The sequence below is a fragment of the Xyrauchen texanus genome, chromosome 12 (genome assembly GCF_025860055.1).
Source record: "Xyrauchen texanus isolate HMW12.3.18 chromosome 12, RBS_HiC_50CHRs, whole genome shotgun sequence".
NCBI classification, from domain to species: domain Eukaryota; kingdom Metazoa; phylum Chordata; class Actinopteri; order Cypriniformes; family Catostomidae; genus Xyrauchen; species Xyrauchen texanus.
Window position 1 is genome coordinate 40,938,675 of NC_068287.1, and position 22,279 is coordinate 40,960,953.

Genomic DNA, 22,279 nt, shown 5'->3' on the forward strand with positions numbered 1-22,279 from the left:
CCAATGATCCAGGAGCAATTTGGTGATGGTCCATGCATTTTCCAGCATGATGGAGCACTATGTCACAAGGCAAGAGTGATAATGAAGTGGCTCAGAGATCATTACATTGAAATTTTGTATCCGTGGCCAGGCAACTCCTCAGAACTTAATCCCATAGAGAACCTGTGGTCAATCCTCAAGAGGCGAGTGGACAAGCAGAAGCCCATAAATTGTGATCAACTCCGAGCACTAATAAGGCAAGAATTTAAGCTGATATCCAGCATGCCAGAGCAAATTGCAGAGGTTATGAAGAACAAGGGTCAACACTGTAAATACTGACTCTTTGCATATATTGAGTGTTTTTGCCAATAAAAGCCTTTAAAACTTATGAAACGCTTATCATTGTTTTCCAGTATACCATAGAAACATTTGGAATATAAATATTCTACAAATACTGAAGCAGCAAACTTAGCAAAACACAAAATGTGTCACTGCCAATACTTTTGGCCACGGCTGCACTTTACTTTGTTTAATACATCAATACAACTGTTCTTCTTTTTTAATTTTAAGCTATTTAATGTTCAAACTCTCCTGTTTTAGACCCTGTATGTACTTTGATTATAACGGTCAGGGATTGTTTTAGTTTTGTTGCGTTGCTCGTTTGCAGGTAGTTTACTTTTGATAAATAAAACGTGGCGACATTTAACGAATTGAAAATAATTCAAAGTTGCTCACCTTTGTTCTACAGCTTCTTTTAGAGAGTCAGGTGATGTTTCTTTAGCACTAATCTTCGTGTGCCATCGCAAAACCGAGATGAAATATACTATAAAGCAAGTATCTGGACGTCAGACTATTCCAAACTTGCGCATAAGGATTGTTTGTAATTACTGATAGGACTGTACTGTACACTCACGAGTGTCTCTGATTGGCCACTGCCATTTCATTGCTCAACATCTGGGAATGGTTAGAAACTTAACCGCTGCAAAAACATGTTCTAAATAGAACCCATTAAGGCTTTAATTGAATGCTGTAATCATCAGTTTTTGGGATTACATAATCGTGAGAGCCGGAAAACCTAGTAGCGATTCGTTTTCCGATTAATTGTGCAGCCCTAGTTCATGTGTAACAACATTATTCTGGAGGCAGGAGGTGTCAAGCAAAATGTGAAATGTCAAGCACACATTTTGCAGTGAATAATAAATACAAATTCAAACATTAAAAGAAATGAAAATAATATCAATATAGCCTACAAACAGTTCAAAGTCCTGTAAGTCTATCAGGCATTTTTATAATAGGACACCATTATTTAGTCAAACAATAACAACAACTATAATAATAATAATAATAATAATAAGCTAATTATAATTGGCTTATAATAATAAGAATTATATTAATGTTACATTTAACAAAGCAAACCTCACATTACATGCCCAACCAGAGACAGAAATATACTGATCACTGCTACACAACAATAAAGGATGTATGTTGCTCTGTCCATAGAGCAGCTTTGGGACTCTCTGATCACTGTCTGGTTCATCTTTTTCCAAACTACAGGCAGAAACTAAAATCTGCTAAACCTGTAGTAAGCACTGTAAAGAATGGACCAATGAAGCAGAGCTGAAACTACAAGCCTGCTTTGACTGCACTGATTGAAGTGTTTTTGAGGCTGCAGCCACCAATCTGGATGAGCTCACAGATACTGTGACATCATATATCAGATTCTGTGAGGATATGTGCATCCCTACTAGGACTTATTTAACATTTAACAACCACGATATAGGGGTCACATCTGTAACAACGTTTTTTTGTAATAATGTAATGTATATTACATCTTAGGAGTGCCAACCCTTCTACATTCTGTGGCTATCAATATTTCTGGATTGTGCATTTCAATTCGAAGAGTTTTAACAAAGTGTGATGATCATTTAAAATAAATGAATCATCTGTTTTTAACTTTCATGCTTAAATCTGATTTGCAGATGGTTTTAATTTGGTCACTATTTGGCCGATAAATATCGGACCCAGATATATCTGTGTATCCCTAATTTTTACTGGTCAATAATTGTAGCATACCTCCTATCCTGCAAATGTTGCCCTGACTGTACAGAGTTTCAGATGAATTTGCTGTGTACCGAACATTATTTAGCCGAATCACATCTTTTGAAAGAAGGAAAACACAATAGAGGAAACCTCCTAAATTCAACATAATCAAGCCTGAAGAATAGTGAGTCTATAGCGAATTCAATTAAGAATCAGAATCTAATCAAATCTGGAAATCATTGCTGTCAGACAGCCCTAGTTCTCCTCTATTTCTCTTACCTCAGTCCAGTCCATGTCATCGAGTCTATGGTACTGCACTTGACACATCATGCCAGAGAAACCAAACAGATCACAGTCCATCTTCCAGAAGATCTCCAGTGGCTGAGAGGTGTGATTAATAATATAGGGTGTGTCTGGCCGAGCTATAGGGGTAAAGATATTAATGCAAGCATAAGTACTGCAAGGTTCTAGTGCATACATAATAGGGACACTCGGTGATGGTGCCCTAGGTGAGATCAGACCTGACGCTGCTCAGAAATAATTGAAAGATTTGTTTAAAAACACAGATTCATTCATTTTATTCACAGTATAAAATATGGATTCATGTGTGTAATGAGTTACAAGGGAAAGGAGGCGGCGAGAACCGGCTTGACAATATAAATAATAATTTAATAGTAAAGTTAAACAAAAAGACAAACACACAGGTGTCACAACTCTTTCTCTCTGTCGCACTGCCGTCTCCGATCATCTTTATCCCACTCGGGTTTAATCAGCCTAATTAGGGGCCGGGTGTGCGGAATCAGAAACTGGCCCCGCCCTCCGCCCTGCCACAATGTGATTTATACTACATAATGAATCAAATCCATACTGTTTTGTATGTTCTGAGGTTCTTGCAAATTACTTGTAAAACGAATAAGACAACCCAAACACCTGACGCTCAAAGATAAGGCCTCAAATATGTTTCAGAGATAGTTGGTGAGTTGCGAGAATGTAAAAGTGCCTTACTTATATGGCCTGTGTTGAAGACAGACTCTTCAGACTGTGCAGAACCCAGCAGGTTTTTGGCAGTAACCCATACTTTAATGTCAGTGTTTTTCATATACTCTGCTCGTTTTATGACTCCATTGTCACTATCACTCTCTCTGGAGTCAACATACCTGTATATAAATACACAAACACACACACACACAAAACGTTAAATGGCGACATACAGTATCTCACAAAAGCGAGTACACCCCTCACATTTTTGTAAATATTTGATTATATCTTTTCATGTGACAACACTGAAGAAATGACACTTTGCTACAATGTAAAGTAGTGAGTGTACAGCTTGTATAACAGTGTAAATTTGCTGTCCCTCAAAATAACTCAAAACACAGCCATTAATGTCTAAACCGCTGGTAACAAAAGTGAGTACACCCTAAGTGAAAATGTCCAAATTGGGCCCAAAGTGTCAATATTTTGTGTGGCCACCATTATTTTCCAGCACTGCTTTAACCCTCTTGGGCATGGAGTTCACCAGAGCTTCACATGTTGCCACTGGAGTCCTCTTCCACTGGTGGATGTCAGAGACCTTGTGCTCCTCCACCTTCCGTTTGAGGATGCCCCACAGATGCTCAATAGGGTTTAGGTCTGGAGACATGCTTGGCCAGTCCATCACCTTCACCCTCAGCTTCTTTAGCAAGGCAATGGTCGTCTTGGAGGTGTGTTTGGGGTTGTTATCATGCTGGAATACTGCCCTGCGGCCCAGTCTCCGAAGGGAGGGGATCATGCTCTGCTTCAGTATGTCACAGTACATGTTGCCATTCATGGTCCCCTCAATGTACTGTAGCTCCCCAGTGCTGGCAGCACTCATGCAGCCCCAGACCAGGACACTCCCACCACCATGCTTGACTGTAGGCAAGACACACTTGTCTTTGTACTCCTCACCTGGTTTCCACCACAAGTTTGACACCATCTGTACCAAATAAGTTTATCTTGGTCTCATCAGACCACAGGATATGGTTTCAGTAATCCATGTCCTTAGTCTGCTTGTCTACAAAAAACTGTTTGCTTGCTTTCTTGTGCATCATCTTTAGAAGAGGCTTCCTTCTGGGACGACAGCCATGCAGACCAATTTGGTGCAGTGTGCCACGTATGGTCTGAGCACTGACAGGCTGACCCCCCACCCCTTCAACCTTTGCAGCAATGCTGGCAGCACTCATATGTCTATTTCCCAAAGACAACCTCTGGATATGACGCTGAGCACGTGCACTCAACTTCTTTGGTCGACCATGGTGAGGCCTGTTCTGAGTGGAACCTGTCCTATTAAACCACTGTATGGTCTTGGCCACCATGCTGAAGCTCAGTGTCAGAGTCTTGGCAATCTTCTTATAGCCTAGGACATCTTTATGTAGAGCAACAATAATTTTTTTGTCAGATCCTCAGAGAGTTCTTTGCCATGAGGTGCCATGTTGAACTTCCAGTGACCAGTATGAGGGAGTGTGAGAGTGATGACACCAAATTTAACACACCTACTCCCCATTCACACCTGAGACCTTGTAACACTAATGAGTCACATGACACCGGGGAGGGAAAATGGCTAATTGGGCCCAATTTGAACATTTTCACTTAGGGGTGTACTCACTTTTGTTGCCAGCGGTTTACACATTAATGGCTGTGTTTTGAGTTATTTTGAGGGGACAGCAAATTTACACTGTTAAACAAACTGTACACTCACTACTTTACATTGTAGCTAAGTGTCATTTCTTCAGTGTTGTCACATGAAAAGATATCATCAAATATTTTAAAAATGTGAGGGGTGTACTCACTTTTGTTCAACGTGGACATAATGTACATTTAATGGTGGGGTAATAAGACAACATTTGTGATTTACCCATCACAATCTTGCCAGTGTAGGGTGTAAACAGTTGTAATCATTGTCTCATTAGATCTAGACCAAGAGCAATGAATGTCTCCTTCCTCAGACTCTTCTATAGAACACTTAAGGCTGGACGGTGCAGATGGAGGATCTGTAAACAAGGGGGGAATGTTAAACATTTAGGGAAGAATGTAGAACAAAAGAGAGGAAGAGAACCATAAAACACAGTGTGCTATAAGAGCATCGTTCATTTTCAGACAGGAAGGGAAGTGTGGGGCAGTGGTGGCTCAGTGGTTGAGGAAGTCATGCGGGTAAATCTGCGAAAGTAAGATACACTTTACATTTATGCATTTGGCAGACGCTTTTATCCAAAGCGACTTACACTTATTACAGGGACAATCTCCCCGGAGCAACCTGGAGTTAAGTGCCTTGCTCAAGGGCCCAACAGTGGCTTCTTGGTGGTGCTGGGGCTTGAACCCCTGACCTTCTGGTCAGTAAACCTGAGCCTCAACCACTGAGCCACCACTGCCCCACACATATATATATATAATGTTTATAGTTGGGGACTTACAATGGAAGTCTATGGGATAAGAAATTACAAAAGCTTTAAAACACGAATATGCATATCAGTCTTTTTTAAAAACACTTACATTAATTCTATTGCACAAAAAAAATGCACTATTGTAAAGTTGTTGAATTCATTGTTTTATCAATGGGAATACCTTTCTAGGCAGAGGAACTTCTCGTTAAGTGGGTGTGGGTGGATTATTCTGAGGGGTGTGGGTCTCTTTTTGATACCCTTTCAAGTTTTGTGTGAAGGATATTATGTTTAGCAGCTTTTATTTTTAGTATGAATGGATATGCCTTTTGCACAGGTGCTAGTAAACAATTTTCTCACTAGCCTCATGATAATACATATGATGTTGAGATCTTGCGGCTAAACTTTCAAAACATTGTGTATTTTAACAGTTATCCTGGTGCACTGGCTTTCCCTCAAGACTTCTATTGTAAGTGCATACCTTAACACACATTTTCCTTTATTTATCCAAATTAATGGATGAGTTGAAATTATTTCCTGTGGTAATTTAGAGCTTAATTTGTGATGAACATTCTTTAAAGGAACATTTCACCCAAAAATTAAGATTCTCACTTGCTCACCCTCATGCCATCCCAGATGTGTGAACTTCTTTCTTCTGTAGAACACAAACAAAGATTTTTTTTGAAGAATATTTCAGCTCTGAAGGTCCCCACAAGGCAAGTTAATGGGCACAACATTTTCGAAGCTCCAAAAGCACATAAAGGCAGCATAAATGTAATCCATACATAATGACTCCAGTGGTTAAATCAATGTCTTCAGAACTGATTTGATAGGTGTGGGTGAGTAACAGAGAATTTGCATTCTTCATGCATATCGCCACCTACTGGGCAGGGAGGAGAATTTCTCACCATCATATCGCTTCTAAAGATGTGCATTTAACCACTGGAAATTACATTTATGCTGACTTTATGTGCTTTTTGGAGCTTCAAAGTTCTGGCCACCATTCGCTTGCATTGTATGGACCTACAGAGCTGAAATATTCTTCTAAAAATCTTCATTTGTGTTCAGCAGAAGACAGAAAGTCACGTCATAATGAGAAAACTTTCACCCATTTTTGGGTGACCTAATCATTTAAGTTGCAAAAACAGTCATGAGGTCATTGGAAGTACTGTAGCCTAAATGAAGTAACACAGTGATACTCACAGCCTCCTCTTACTGTAACGTGGCAGAGTCCATCTGTATTTTCCTGGCACTCAAGCTCACAGCGAATATATTTGATATGTTCTGATGCAACAGGAATGTGAACATTTTGAATGGCATTGGCACAGGCACTGGGTAACTGATGTCTCTGCTCAAGTAAGATAATATAAAGCTGGCAGAATTCACAATGGTCTGTGCTTCCTTGTGCACTGGTGTTGCACACCACATTCTCCGCCCCAGGAAACCGCTGATTCCACCAGCAGTTTACATCCACTACAAATGAGGCTGAACACATAAAAAAGACAAAGAATTATGATAAGAAAAGGTTGGGACACGAATAAAGATCTTACAGGACTGTCCCATGCCAATTACATAAAGTTTGGAATTCTACAAAAATATTCAAGGATTATTCAAAGTATTTGTCACACTTAAAATATCGGAATGTCAATGCATTAGATAAAACATCAAAGCAAATGACATTTAAAATGACACTAGACCTTTTCTCACAACTAACTTCAATATTATTAGACATTTTGACATTTTAGAGGATGTATGAAGTCAGTTTCCCCTTTTATGGACATGTCGTAATACTGCTTCTTATATTAATTATGAACTGTTGTTTATAATGTAAAACCAAACAAACATCTTTTCATGCAATGTTTTGCTTAAAAGGTGTGCATGTGACACACTTGATATTTGCACTTACATTTTTGTTATATAATGCAATGGCATTCATACATTTTTATTTGTGGCTCCTGAAGTGTCCAAATACTTTTGGGGGCAACTTGTGTATTTATTTATTATACGTTATTAAAGGTAATGTATATTTTACATTATGACAAAATTATTTTTTGAGCATAACTGAAATAAAAATATTGCAAAAACACTTTTGCTCACCTTGAGAGTTCATCCATATGTACAGCGGTATAAGCAAATACAAGTTCACATTTTCCCATCCCATTGCTCACGGCATTCGCACACGCGAAAATTCCAGAATAAGGCAACGTACTGGTAACTGCATATGACACTTATTACACAGTCACGGAAAGTCCGCGATCATTGACGCATTTGTTTATTTCGCGACGACGTAAACATCACTGACCCGCTGACGCATAAAGTTTTTTCGCTGTTTTTCTTTTCAGAAATCCGTCAATAACAATAAAGTCATCCTTCTATATGACGGGTCAGGCATCTTTCCCGGAATAATATTCCCTTAAATTGTATTACTTATGGAAATGTTACGTTTAATCGATTAGTCGCAAACATGGAAACTTGAACGCTGTCCACGTTGAACTCATATTTTAAGAATAACCGAACACTCGTGCTTTACCAGAAGACTCCGCCCACATGTCGCCTACGTAAAGCCCAGCGACCAATCAGATCAATGATTACTCGGTTCCTACAGTAAAACATGACTTTAGGGGAAACTGTAAGGGACCCTTCTTCAGATTAATTTGGGGCCACTTAAATTCACATTTTTGGTCACCTAAAATGTGTTTCATGTCATAAGTTTACATATTGCAGTTGGAAATTTCACCTGTTTTATACAAAGAAGGTAATATGACCAATGTAACAAATTAGCTTAGTCTACATAAGTGGGATATAATATTAGTAAAATAATAAATAGGGTACAGCAGGGCTAAGGAACTCTCTGAGTAAAAGGCACTTTGGATTTTATAGGTCACTCAAAAAGGAAAATGATCTCATCATTTACTCACCCTCGTGCCATCCAGATGTGTAAGACTTTCTTCTGCAGCACACAAACGTAGATTTTTTGAAGAATATTTCAGATCCATACAATGCACGTGAATGTTGGCCAGAACTTTGAAGCACCAAAAAGCATATAAAGGCAGCATAAAAGCGATCCATAAGACTCCAGTTTTTTCATCAATATCTTCAGATGTGATATGACAGGTGTGTGTGAGCAACAGAACAATATTTAAGACCTTTTGTTTTTTACTCTAAATCTCCACTTTTACTTCCACATTCTTTCATATTTTGGAAGCGAAAGAGGAAATGGACCTACAGGGCTGAGATCCATTTATACAAATCTTAACTTTTGTTCTGCAGAAAAAAGAAAGTCGTACACTGTGATGGTATGAGGGTGAGTAAATGACGAGAGAATTTTCATTTTGGGGTAAACAATCTCTATAATAACCTTTTAAAATGTTGCAAATGTAGCCTATGTAGCTAATGATTATCCCTGAACTTATCTATTTTATTTATTTATCATTTTAAGATTTGTCCAATGTGATTAAATCAATCGCTTTTCAATAACTGTCTTATACTGTAAGGATAAGATTTGGGGTAAGATCAAATTGACTGATCCAAAAAAAATTGAGATCATTAGCTTAGCTTATAAAATACTTTAGATGTCATAAAATGCCAAATGTGATTAAGAGTAAATATAAAATATCTACACTATATCACCCCCCACACACACACATATATATATACATATTATATATATATATATATGTATAATCATTATATATTGAAGTATTGTTATATAAGGGGCTTTCTCAGCAAATATTTGTATATGTGATTAATTGCGATTAATTAATCGGGACACCATGTAATTAATTCGATACAAATTTTCATCAATTGACAGCCCTAATATATACATACATACACCAATCAGTCACAACATTAAAACTACCTGCCTATTATTGTGTAGGTCCCCCTCATGCTGACAAAACAGCACCAACACGCATACAGAGTGGTTATCTGAGTTACTGCAGACTTTGTCAGTTCAAAAAATTCTGGCCATTCTCTGTTGATCTCTCTCATCAACAAGGCATTTCCATCCACAGAACTGCCAGTCACTGGATGTTTTTTGATTTTGCCACCATTCGGAGTAAATTCTAAATCCCAGGAGATCAGCAGATACAAAAATACTCAAACCAGCCCAACTTGCACCAACAAGCATGCACAGTCCAAATCACTGAGATCACATTTTTCCCCATTCTGATGGTTGATTCGACCATTAGCTGAAGCTCCTGACCCGTATCTGCATGATTTTATGCACTTCATGCAGGTTGATTTGGTGGCACAAGGGGGACCTACACAGTATTAGGCAGGTGGTTCTACTGTTGTGGCTGATCGGTATATATATATATATATATATATATATATATATATATATATATGCACAAACACATTCTGTATATACAGTATATACTGTACTTTTATACTGTCAAAGTAATATTAATAGTGTGTAAAGATGTAAAGTCCAGTTACTAATAAATAAATAAAAATGTTATCAAACATGCCAGCAATAAACTGACATGACTATAGTGCCAAACATTTGATAAATCAATTTAAATAGAGAAATAATATTTCAGATCACTGTGCTCCCTTACACTTTTCATAATAATAACTTAACCTTCTATGCTCTTGTTTCCAGAAAGGTCTTGGGCCTTATCTTACTGGGTTATCTATCACTTCAGAGCCTGTTGGGGGGTGTTTGAACATGTGTCCCGCTCATCTCTATTTAAGCAAGACCAGGAGGAACTGAGGACCACTCACTGACCTTCACCATCAAACAGGCATCTGGTACCAAACCAGAGAGAGGCCAGCAGGAAACCAGCTTCTGAACTGTCAGTAAATCTCTGCTCCCCATTTTATGAGGAAGACTACAGCACTTGCAGTTTTACTGGCTGGAATAGAGGCATTGAACGGCCCCTCGTATGGAGTGAAATTATGCAGCCGGGAGTTCACCCGAGCTGTCAGTTTCACCTGTGGAGGCTCTCGATGGAAACATTCCTTAAATACAAGTTAGTGCTTAATACATTAAGCATGTGACATTTTACTGGTTGCATTTTTAAATACTTTGAATTTTGATGGTATACTACAAAAACACACATCATGGTGATACATCCTTTGTTTATTACAGTAACATTGATCAAAGTGACTTTTATGTCACCCAGATGAAATACTGGACTTATTCAACTCAGATGACAATAATGCTGCAGAGAGCTGGATGCTGCATACTGGTTCCTCATCCACCCAGCATACCTCTGACCATAATGCTCTGTCGGTGGCACAAGGTGAACATGAAGGCGTTGAGTTCAGCAGACTTGCACGCTCACTCATTTCAAAGCAAGTGCTTGAAGCGTTGCATACCGATGACAGAAATGAATGAGATGTTGTGGTGGGACTGTCCAATGCCTGCTGCAAGTGGGGGTTCAGCAAAGAAGAGGTCAGCTCCCTTTGTTGAGACTAATATACCCTATGGAGTGAATGAGAGAGAGTGTGTGCTTCCTCTGTGTTAGATTTGTGTTTCTGTGTTCATTTATTGTGCTTAAGATAATTGTATAATTATATAGTGGGGTTTAACAATCTGAGACCACAGGGGTTAAAGCCCCCCTTTAATATATATTCAGTTAAAATACACCTTAAAAAAATTTAAATATGCCAAATAAAAAACTAATTTTTTCACATTTCCTGACATTTAATCAAGAAAATATTTCCCTGTCTTATGTCAGTTAGGATCACTATATTTTAAGAATGTGAAATGTCAGAATAATAGTAGAGAGAATCTGTAGAGGTAATAGATATAACTCTGAAGATGAAGTGTTCCAGTTTCAAGCTGGTGTTTTGTCTCCAAAATGGTTTTTACAACAATTGGTTCCAGAGTGACAGCAATTATAAACAGTTCATTAGCAAGTTGTTCCAAGCTGTCTTAAACATGCTATTGTACATCCTCTGCTATAAAACCCTTCTTTAGATCTAGCAGTTCACAATAATTATAGACCAATCTCACAACTCCCTTTCATTTACAAGATTTTATATAGAGTTGTCTACACACAGCTCTACTCCTACTTAAATAAGTTCAACATCTTAGATCAATTTCAATCAAGGAAGAACATGGGGTGCCTCAAGGGTAAATTCTAGGACCCTTACTATTCTCTGTGTACATGCACCCTCTGGCCTCAATTTATCAGAGATATGGCATGTCTTATCATCGCTATGCTGATGACATTCAATTTTATTTTCCAGCATGTTTGGACAAAACAATCATCAATCGAGAATGCCCTAATCGAAAGTGCTTTCTGGCAGACAATTTCTTACAGTTAAATGAGAGCAAAACTGAAGTCATGATTCTCAGCGCCTCCAAGTCCTCTTTACCTGGACTGGTCGACCAGCAAGGTCCGCTGTCGTTAAATGTGCAAGATCCTGCAAGGAGCCTTGGAGTGATCTTAGACTCATCGCTACTTTTCAATAGACAGATCAGTGATGTTGTTAGGAGCAACTTTTTCCATCTGAGATAATTTGCAAAAGTAAAACACTTTCTCTCTAAATCAGATCTAGAAACTGTGATCCACTCACTAATATTGTCAAGGTTAGATTATAGCAACTCATTGTATACCAGACTGCCATCACACTGCTTTCATCACATTCCCAGTGGGTCAGAGGTTACTTTTATGCTGCCTTTATCTCCTTTTTGGAACTTTTGGAGTTCTGGTCACCATTCACTTGTGTTGTATGGACCTACAGAGCTGAGATACTCTTCTAAAAATCTTCAGTTGTATTCTGCAGAAGAAAGAAAGTCATACACATCTGGGATGGCATGAGGGTGCGTAAATGATGAGAGAATTTTCATTTTTGGGTGAACTATCCCTTTAAGGGTGAACAAAACGTCACGACTGATTTATGATCAGTGTAGCGCCGCAGCCTGTTTGCGCAATGCACGTATTTAATAGACATGAATGTGGGACGAATGAGGTGTCATATATATTATTCACTTCCTAGTTGCACCAATAGGAAAAGGCGGCGTTATAGTTGTTGTTTTTTGCCCAATCGAAGTAAACAAAGGGGGCGGGAGCAAAGATAGTGGGTAGCAACAGTTGCCCGGGTGAGGACGAAGCGCCATAGCCACGGTAGTCGTGGTGACAAGAACCCAGCAACGAGAATCAACAACAACAACAACCCGATTCATTGAAAACGGGTATTAAGTCAAAAGTACCCGCTGGAAAAGTCACGCGGAATAAGAGGTGATCTCGTTTTTAGTATATTTCACAACAAGTCACAGTGTATCGAAAAAATGTGCGAGAACTCATGGTATTTTTGTGTTAGCGGACACCGATGTCCGATAACCATCAATAGTGACCGGTATTGCTAAGCAGTCGAGTCGCGCGCCAACCGGAGGTTTCTTGCAAACGTTTATCCCTTACCACCGGGCTCACCTAAAGCTGCTCGTTGTTATGACGATATACTTGATAGGTTGTACAAAATGGCGGGTGTTGTTTGCAATAATTCGTGAGCCTTCAGACACATTGCAAAAAAGCCACCCTACCATAGCGTTCGGCAAGTGTTGCTATGGAGGCAGGTGTTATAAACGCGGTTGGCATAGTTACAGCGACGACCACGTTGACAAACCTGGATATAAACCATACTCTCACGATCTTGTCATCCTTAAAGAGCGCTGGTTGGTCACCATTGGTGATTATTAGCTACGAAGCATCCCTGTATTGTAAACAGAACAGAATATGGCACAATGCAAATAGTTGCATCAAACCTGGAATTTTGATTGCGCAGATACTATGTCTAAATACACGAACGGCTTTTCTGTATCCTTTACAACCATTAATTGTTTCTCTGTGAGTTTTTATAGCAATGAGGTAAAAAATATTATATTTATTGGCACGTATATTTATGCAAATGTTCAATGGGTGCGTATACATATGTTAGAAGAACAGTGTTTCAACCTGATTGGTACCTGTTATAAATCAATAGGCTACTTGTTCATTTATGACATTGGAGTTTTAAATGTATAAGCCTGAATGGATGAAAGGCACCTTATTAAAGGGATAGTTCACCCAAAAATGAAAATCCAGTCATTGTTTTCTCACCCTGTGTTTCTCACCCATTGTTTACACCCTGTGTTGCTATAACCCTGTATGACTTTCTTTTTCTTAACACAAAGGGAGAAATTGTGAAAAATGTTGTACTCTGTGATGTCATACAATGGCAGTTTATAGTTACCACCTCATCAAGCTTCACAATGATGCACAAGTCCAGTGAATGATTCCATTAGACTCCGTTTTGGTGAGAAACAACCGAAATCTGATGTGTGATTTAGTGAAAAGTTTCACTGTCTGTTGATCTCCTGTGCACGTTCATGATGGGGCATAAGAGCATGCAGTTCATGCAGCCCCCTCGTGACCCCCTCGAGCGTTCAAGCAAAAACTTACTTCACAAGGTCCTCCATAGTGATAGCGATAACAAAACACTACACAGCTGCACACAAGTCATAGAACAGATCTTTCTAAACATCTCAGAATTGTTTGTAGTCGAAGAATAGATGCATTTCTATGCCCAGCCTTATTTCTTTAAATGTTTTTGGAACTGTGCCAGTTCACAGTGGATGGAGTTACCTGCACGATGCCGGAAATAGATAACACGTGATCGATAGAATGTACCATCGCTTGTAACTGTTGGTTAGGACAAAAACTCTGATTAACATAGAAAATATACCTTTTATCGTGTGTCGTTTGCCATCAGGTTAGGACACGGTGTGACCGAGGCTGCCTGTAGCCTCCTCTGTGTTTCTTTTTGATTTCTGAGAACTCAATTAAAAAAATCAGGCTGGGCATAGAAATGCATCTATTCTTTGACTACAAACTCTTCAGACATGTTCTGTAAGTTCTGTTCTCAGATTTGCATGGACCTGTGTTGTGTTCTGTTGTTGTTATCGCTGTGGCAGGCCTGTTTTTAGATAAACAAACAAGTTTTCGCTTGAACACCCCATGTCGCGAGGGAGCTTCGTGAACTGTTCCTCTCGTGCCCTATCATGACAGGAGATCAACAGTCAGTGAACATTTTCACTAAATAATACATTCGATTTCAGATTGTTTCACACCAAACCTTATCATATGCTTTCATAACATTCATGAGTCTCATGGAATCATTTATTAAACTTCTGAATTATACTTTTGTGTCCTTTAGAAGCTTAAAGAGGTGGTCACCTTTAAGTGCCTTTGTATGACATCACTGAGCATACCATTTTTTCAAAATTTCTCTCTTTGTCTTAAAAAAACAGAAAGACAGTCATATGGGGAGTAAACAATGACTGAATTTTCATTTTTGAGTGAACGAATCATTTAATTTCAAAGTCTCATTTTTTGTTCTTGATAATGGGGTGTGCCCGTATTCATTTGCATTTTGCCATCAGTGATCAGTCTACCGGTTATTGGATACCAATTGCTCTGCCCTAACATTCCTTCCTCAACTTGCTGGCCCAACAATGGTTGTAGTCTTTAGGGCTTTGTAGTAGAAGCATGATTGTGCCAAGGCGGTATTTAGTAAATGTGATTACTAAAAACAAATGGTTTAAAACCTCTAAACCTAAGTATTAATTTTTCATGCGCATGATACCTCAAACTGTGCATCTTCTTGAGAAGAGATGTGCTATTACTTTTCTAAGCGATCAGATATAAAGGGATAGTTTACGTAAAATTTAAATTCTTAATTTAATCACCTTCATGCCATCCCAGATGTGTATGACTTTCTTTCTTCTGCAAAACAAAAATTAAGATTTTTAGAAGAATATCTCAGCTCTGTAGGTCCATACAATGCAGAAGTTGCCAACATCACACATTCCACCCATTTCACAAGCAAGAGGGAAACTCAAGCTGGTATCATGTTATCTAGTTATCTAAAATATTGCATTTATATCATATGTAAATATTAGCTAGCTAGCAAGATAGTTTAGCATTGACAACTCACCGACTGTAACTGCCATTGTGTTCAGAGTGGTCTCCCCACTAGCAACGGGACGATATCCCAAAACACTGTCCATGATCTAGAACCATGGAAAATTCTTTCTTTGTCCATTGTGCATTTTAACTCTACCTGCAATTTTTTCCAAACCTGTACAACGGTGCGCTGGATAAACAAACTGACAAGTTCAGCGAAACTCCGCCTTTGACTGTGACCCCACCCCAATCGGCCTCATTTGGCCCAAGGGTAATCGACGGCTCAAAAGCTATTGATCATTGGCCCTGAGAAGCCCCCTAGGAGGCACGATGAAGTCCCAGAAGTGACAGTGGGAATGCAACTGGCCCTGGCACATACTAACGCCCTCATTTGACCCAATAGTGGAAGCGTGGCTCATAAGACTTCAGTGGTTAAATCCAAATCTTCAGAAGAGATATGATGAGTGAGAAACAAATCAATGTATAAGTAATTCTTTTTACTGTAAATCTCCACCTTTGACCAGACCCAACCAGTTGGTAGCGATATGCACAAAGAATGGACTAAAAGAAGGGACCAAAGCCATATATAGGGACCAGCATATTATAGAGATGTGGGTGTGGGAGCCATTGAGCAGCCACATAACAACGTCCTAGCAACCACCCATCTAGCACCCTGATATTTTCTGTACAAATCTTGTTTTGTCATTGCTTTATTATAATGTGAGCATGTGATTCTTTTCTGATTGCATTCAGTCCAATGGCAACTCCAACTTATGTGAGGGAGCTGCAGCAGCCCTCCCAGCCTCAGGGGGGCATTGTGACTTCAACAACAGCACAGACAACCACCGTGACGGCAGCTCCACAACACTTCCTGGCTGAACTTCAGACTACAGGGGCCTCCGCCTCAGCTGCCCCACCTGCCGACCAGACCACGCCCCCTCCGACACATTCACAGAAGAGCCAGGCAATTGTTCAGACCCCGCCCACACAGGCTATACCCACTCAGACGCAATACGTCACAGCTGAGATTCAATGCTCACCTACGCAGTCCAGCAATGCCCAGAATACTCCACAGTACATTGTTGTCACAGTTACAGGTGAGAGTAAATGCATTGTACACCCACAGGACCCTAATATTTGTATACTACCTGGATTTGGGGTTGCAAGTTTTGCACAGTCAAGCACCTCTCGCATTTTCTTAAATGTTTAATCTAGTTCAGTCTAATTTTTATGTTTTTATTAATTTATATCGGGCAAGATTAGCAGTTGTTAATCACTTCTCTATTCTCCTCTGTTTCTCCTATCCTCAACCGTTTCTCTCTTCTTTTCTTGTAGAGGGATCTCTTCATTCCAATGACTCTGTGTCTGAATCTAGTCCTCCTGCAACTCTAGTACAGACTGGAGTTCCTACACAGGTTGTGCAGCAGGTTCAGACCGTCCAACAGGTAATCCTAACCGTACACACCTATACACCCAGTTAATACATTTCCAAAGACCCTTTCAAAACAAGCCTGTCCACTCTGCCGCCATCTTTGGAACGCAGCTATTTTCTATGTAAACAAGTGGCATAAAAGTACAGCTCCTATCTACTTGAATGGGGAAAGGCCGAAATCTCCAAAAGGGTTGGCCAAGATTTTGATCAAAGAACATATTTCAAATCAGCAGTTAAATCTGACAACAATAGCATCATAAATTGTGCTTCTGTAGCTCAGATCACGCTAAAAATGCTATTTTATTTAGGCTGGTCCAGCTAATGTGCATTCTTTAGTTGATTGACTGGCAATGTCTGTATCTAATAGAGCGATTGGCTCTTTTAGCTGTAAGGCAGTACTTCCTTTTTTGCATCTGCCAAGCAAATTGGGCATTCCAATTTCTCCTATTCATTTTAACTCAAGTTTTAATACAAGTGATCGGTCTCAAGTGTTTAAATAGTCTCTGACATTACTCAATACACAAGTGAAACATCACACATTTGAACAAACACAACCAAGCATAGTGCGCTGTAGTGGCCTAAAGCCTCAAATCAAGAAACTTAGAATAGAAAAATAGAAAGAAAATGTATAAACCTTTAGAATTATATTGCTCCTAAAATGTTATCTTTTTCTATGATCCAAGATAATAATAATAAATTCAAAATTATACATTTTTTCCATATCTTTACACAAAAAGTAAGGGTTTTCAGGTTTAAATTAATCAAGGTTGTGGATAGAAAAAGTAGGTAAATATTTAGAAGGATTAAAAAGAGTTACAAATATTAATTAAAGCATTCAAATTAATGCACATTATGATTTGGGTAGGTTTGACATGAACTGGTCTGTAACCAGTGTTTTTTTTAATGCTGCATGGTCTAATTCAATTAAATAAAATTTTCGCAGACTTCAGAGGAAGTGTTGTTGAAGATTGTAAGACTGGATGTATTACAAAAGTATTTTCATTTTTTTTCTCCCCAATTCGGAATTCTCAATGCACTCTAAGTCCTCGTGGTGGCATAGTTACTCACCTCAAACTGGATGGCGGAGGACAAATCTCAGTTGCCTCCGCATCTGAGACCGTCAATCCACACCTCTTATCACGTGGCTTCTTAAGCTACATGGAGACGTGGTGCATGTGGAGGCTTCACGATATTCTCCGCGGCATCCACGCACAACTCACCACGTGCCCCACGAGAGCGAGAAGCACATTATAGCGACCACGAGGAGGTTACCCCATGTGACTCTACCCTCCCTAGCAACCGGGCCAATTTGGTTGCTTAGGAGACCTGGCTGGAGTAACTCAGGACGCCCTGGATTCAAATTCACGACTCCAGGGGTGGTAGTCAGTGTCTTTACTTGCTGAGCTACCCAAGCCCCCACAAAAGGATTTTTAAAATCTAAAGACCATTTTTGGAGTGTCTCATGGACAGATGATACACATTTTGGTGTATATACGAAATGCTAGTTTTGGGAAACATGTCCATAACTTTTTCTGCAGATCACATACTATCCATTCATGGAGGATGAACTACACATTAAAGCGTATTGAACCTTTTCATCAAGATAAACAATGTTTACAGCCATAAAACCTTTTCTTGGGTGCATAGTTATGATGATCATAAAGGAATAGTTCACCCAAAAATGACATTTTTGTTATCATTTACTCACTCTTTATGACCTTCTTGTCACGTCTAGATGTGGCAGGTTTTAATATTTACAATGTATTGAAAAGAGCAATGTGAATATTCCTCGAAATACCTTATTTTGTTTTCCATGGAGGAAAGTATTTAACTGTGAATAAATGATGACAGAATTGTTTTTAATATCCATTTAAGAGCAGGATTTGCTATGTGTTTGATAACCAGGTCATAGTCTATTTTTCAGATTACTTCTGTTCCAGATGTGGGAAGAGTAAATAGTTGATGGTTTGCCTTTGTAACAGTAGCTAATATTTTTTTGTTTTCTCTGTAATCTATTAACAGAGGTCAGTGGTTCAGGCCACATCTCAGCCAACAAAAACAGAGCCGAGCACCCAGCTGAATGTCACAAGCCTACAATCCGTGCATCTGACACAGGAGGTGAGTTTTCTCACACATACAAATGTGTCATTATTTTTGCCTTTGATGTTCAAGTTCACACAGTCCCACCTGCCATTCTCTGTCTGTTAAATGCATTTTATTGGTTTAATTTGAAATGTTTATAATCAACTCTTGGGTCATTCCTGTAATGCAGTACATTTGTATCCAAGGACAAATTTTTGTAATGTTTAAAAAGTGAAATTGCTTGAGTTATAATTAAAAAACATATTTCTATCAAAGAGTATAATATATTTTTAGGAATATGCTCTGGTCAAGCTCATTACTTAAAGATGATTATTTATAAAAAGGCTGTCAATCAATTCAAATATTCAAATCAAATTAATTACATGATGTGCTGATGAAATAATCGAAATAAACGCAATTGATCATATATATATATTAGTATTTGCAGAGAAAGGCCCCCCAAATAAAATGTATTTAATAAATAATTTATATTTAATTGGTCCACAGTAATCCCTTTTGCAATTGAAGTCCTCAATTGGTCTGAGGTAGATTCATTATAAGGATGCGTCTATATTCACATTTTGGAGCATCTCGATTTGATTACGGTTGGAAACTCTTAAGAGAAGACCAGGAGACCCGGAAAAAGCTTCAGCAGGATTCCTTATTTATTTATATATTTCCCTCAAATTTGGCATTCCCAATTCCCAATGCACTCTAAGTCCTCGTGTTGCTGTAGTGACACAATCCGGGTGGCAGAGGACGAATCTCAGTTGCCTCCGCTTCCAAGATGTCAATCCGCACATCTTAGCACGTGGCTTTGTTGAACGCGTTACCGCGGAGACCTAGCGCGTGTGGTGGCTCACATAGATATTATCATAGACATCATATAGATGGATGCCCTATCGACCGCTACTGCCTACTGGCGCGGACGAGCCGCGGCGCCGCCATCTTAGACCGGTCACCCGCTCCACTCAGTGTAATCTGTATGGCAGGTGCAATGAACTGTCAGCGCATTTAATTAATCATACCTCACTGAATACCGAACTGATTTTCACGCGGAGTTTTTTTGCTGCAAAGGTCATTCATGTAGCTATGATACAGGACACATGGTTCGGCATATTTTAATATTCATAGTAGGCTTAACAGTAATATAATTTTCTGATATAAGATATAAAGTGACCAGACGTCCAAAATCAAAATATGTGATGTAGGATATAAGGTACTGTGTGTGTGTGTGCGTGCGTGTGCCAGCAATGCATGTTCAACGTGTCTTAAATTGTGTGTGTATGGGTTTATTTGTGAGCATGTTTAATATGAGTGGCAGCAAACAAGTGAGATTTTAATATGTCCAGGAAACATTATGATATGATGTTTAAAGTAGAAATATTCACATCATTAGGCTGAGGTTGTGGGCTTGAGGTTGCCGTTTCCTGGGAATCCTGAGAGGCCACGGACAGGCTTTCTTCAGCTCTTCTGGAGGTAGACGTAGCCCTGCCCTTTTCCAACTAAAATGAAGAAGCATAATACATAATGAAATTTGTATAAAGGGATACGTATCTTACCCTACCCCGTGATTGATAATATAATATTTACATTTATGAATGCTAACAGCCTTATGAGGATACACCTACTCTTTGGAGGTGAACCGGAAGCTGAAGACGGATGGAATAACACCATCTCGGAGTCGGACAATCTGACCCGTCCTATCAAAATCACCCTGCTTAAAATGTTGAGAGCAAAGCACTGATGAATCACTTGCATGGAATCCTTCTCTCCTCAAAGCCACTTCCCACTTCTTCCTCACATCTTTGTCCTTGGGAAACCTTCAAAATGAAAATGGAAGATTTTGGAGAGTCTACACAAAAACATTTCACAAAGGAGCTCAAGCTTATTTTCTTCCTTCACATTTCTTAGAACCTTTCTTCAACAAAACTCAAATTTTCAAATAAAGGAGTTAAGCTACTGAAAAGTTACTTGATTCAGTAAATAGTGAAGCTAACAACAAAATACTACGTTACTAGCTAAGCTACAAGGAGTGACTGCCCAACACTGATAGTACAGTCTATGACACTTGTGTAAAATTCACTGGACACTGTTATTATACCAATAATTGTTTTATTCCTACATAGAATTATTGTGTCAATTGTAATCTAAAGCCCTATTCGGATTCGGGATTAACTTTAGGGTAACGTTAGATGGAGTAATTATTACTTTACCCCACCTCTCCATGCCGAAACTAGGAGTACGACCGGTTTAAGATGGCGGCCGTATTTCTTAGTGCCATCTTAAACCGGTCGTACTCCTAGTTTCGGCGCGCGGCAGCAGTTAAGATGCCAGAGCACTGTGGAGCATTTTCCTGTTCCAATTGGCGGACCATCGCAAATAGGGCCCGGGGGATTACTTTTCACAAGTAAGTTTTAACATTACCGTACTGTATTTTGTGAATAGAATATTACCAGATAATTGAGAAGGAGCAAGGATCTTTGATATTACTGTACTGAAATCGTAGCCAGCTAACGTTAGCTAGGCTATGTTTACTGCACCAGCCGGTGTTCACCCGGCATGGAGAGGTGGGTTATTTGTGTTTGCGCACGTGATATCAGGAAGCAATGTAACTTAATACATGCATGACGGCGATGCGCAAATCGAGTTACCCCTCCCACTTCTGTTAGTTTTATTGATAACCTATATTTATTATATAGGAATAAAACAATTATTATTGGTATAATAACAGTGTCCGTGAATTTTACACAAGTGTCATAGACTGTACTATCAGTGTTGGGCAGTCACTCCTTGTAGCTTAGCTAGTAACGTAGTATTTTGTTGTTAGCTTCACTATTTACTGAATCAAGTAACTTTTCAGTAGCTTAACTCCTTTATTTGAAAATTTGAGTTTTGTTGAAGAAAGGTTCTAAGAAATGTGAAGGAAGAAAATAAGCTTGAGCTCCTTTGTGAAATGTTTTTGTGTAGACTCCAAAATCTTCCATTTTCATTTTGAAGGTTTCCCAAGGACAAAGATGTGAGGAAGAAGTGGGAAGTGGCTTTGAGGAGAGAAGGATTCCATGCAAGTGATTCATCAGTGCTTTGCTCTCAACATTTTAAGCAGGGTGATTTTGATAGGACGGGTCAGATTGTCCGACTCCGAGATGGTGTTATTCCATCCGTCTTCAGCTTCCCGGTTCACCTCCAAAGAGTAGGTGTATCCTCATAAGGCTGTTAGCATTCATAAATGTAAATATTATATTATCAATCACGGGGTAGGGTAAGATACGTATCCCTTTATACAAATTTCATTATGTATTATGCTTCTTCATTTTAGTTGGAAAAGGGCAGGGCTACGTCTACCTCCAGAAGAGCTGAAGAAAGCCTGTCCGTGGCCTCTCAGGATTCCCAGGAAACGGCAACCTCAAGCCCACAACCTCAGCCTAATGATGTGAATATTTCTACTT

At 39.1% G+C, this 22,279-nt stretch overlaps 2 protein-coding genes and 1 pseudogene across 6 annotated transcripts in view; 2 read left to right on the plus strand and 1 right to left on the minus strand.

Annotated features, from left to right (window-relative positions):
* LOC127652994 (interleukin-12 receptor subunit beta-2-like) overlaps nt 1-7,916 on the minus strand; it is a 29,902-nt gene extending 21,986 nt beyond the window's left edge. For both annotated transcript variants that reach the window (XM_052139462.1, XM_052139461.1), the window contains exons 1-5: nt 7,515-7,916; nt 6,621-6,902; nt 4,895-5,030; nt 3,025-3,176; nt 2,299-2,441 (exon numbers count right to left, since the gene is read on the minus strand). In XM_052139462.1, the coding sequence (XP_051995422.1) occupies nt 2,299-2,441; nt 3,025-3,176; nt 4,895-5,030; nt 6,621-6,902; nt 7,515-7,578 (777 nt within the window). In that variant the 5' untranslated portion in view covers nt 7,579-7,916. The remainder of the gene's footprint in view (nt 1-2,298; nt 2,442-3,024; nt 3,177-4,894; nt 5,031-6,620; nt 6,903-7,514) is intronic.
* A 2,326-nt stretch (nt 7,917-10,242) lies between these two features.
* On the plus strand, nt 10,243-12,006 carry LOC127652364 (relaxin-3-like; annotated as a pseudogene).
* A 168-nt stretch (nt 12,007-12,174) lies between these two features.
* Nucleotides 12,175-22,279, plus strand: part of LOC127653042 (MHC class II regulatory factor RFX1-like) — a 38,455-nt gene continuing 28,350 nt past the window's right edge. For all 4 annotated transcript variants that reach the window (XM_052139534.1, XM_052139535.1, XM_052139536.1 and 1 more), the window contains exons 1-4: nt 12,175-12,613; nt 16,070-16,413; nt 16,652-16,761; nt 18,771-18,866. In XM_052139534.1, coding sequence (XP_051995494.1) covers nt 16,074-16,413; nt 16,652-16,761; nt 18,771-18,866 — 546 coding nt within the window. In that variant the 5' untranslated portion in view covers nt 12,175-12,613; nt 16,070-16,073. The remainder of the gene's footprint in view (nt 12,614-16,069; nt 16,414-16,651; nt 16,762-18,770; nt 18,867-22,279) is intronic.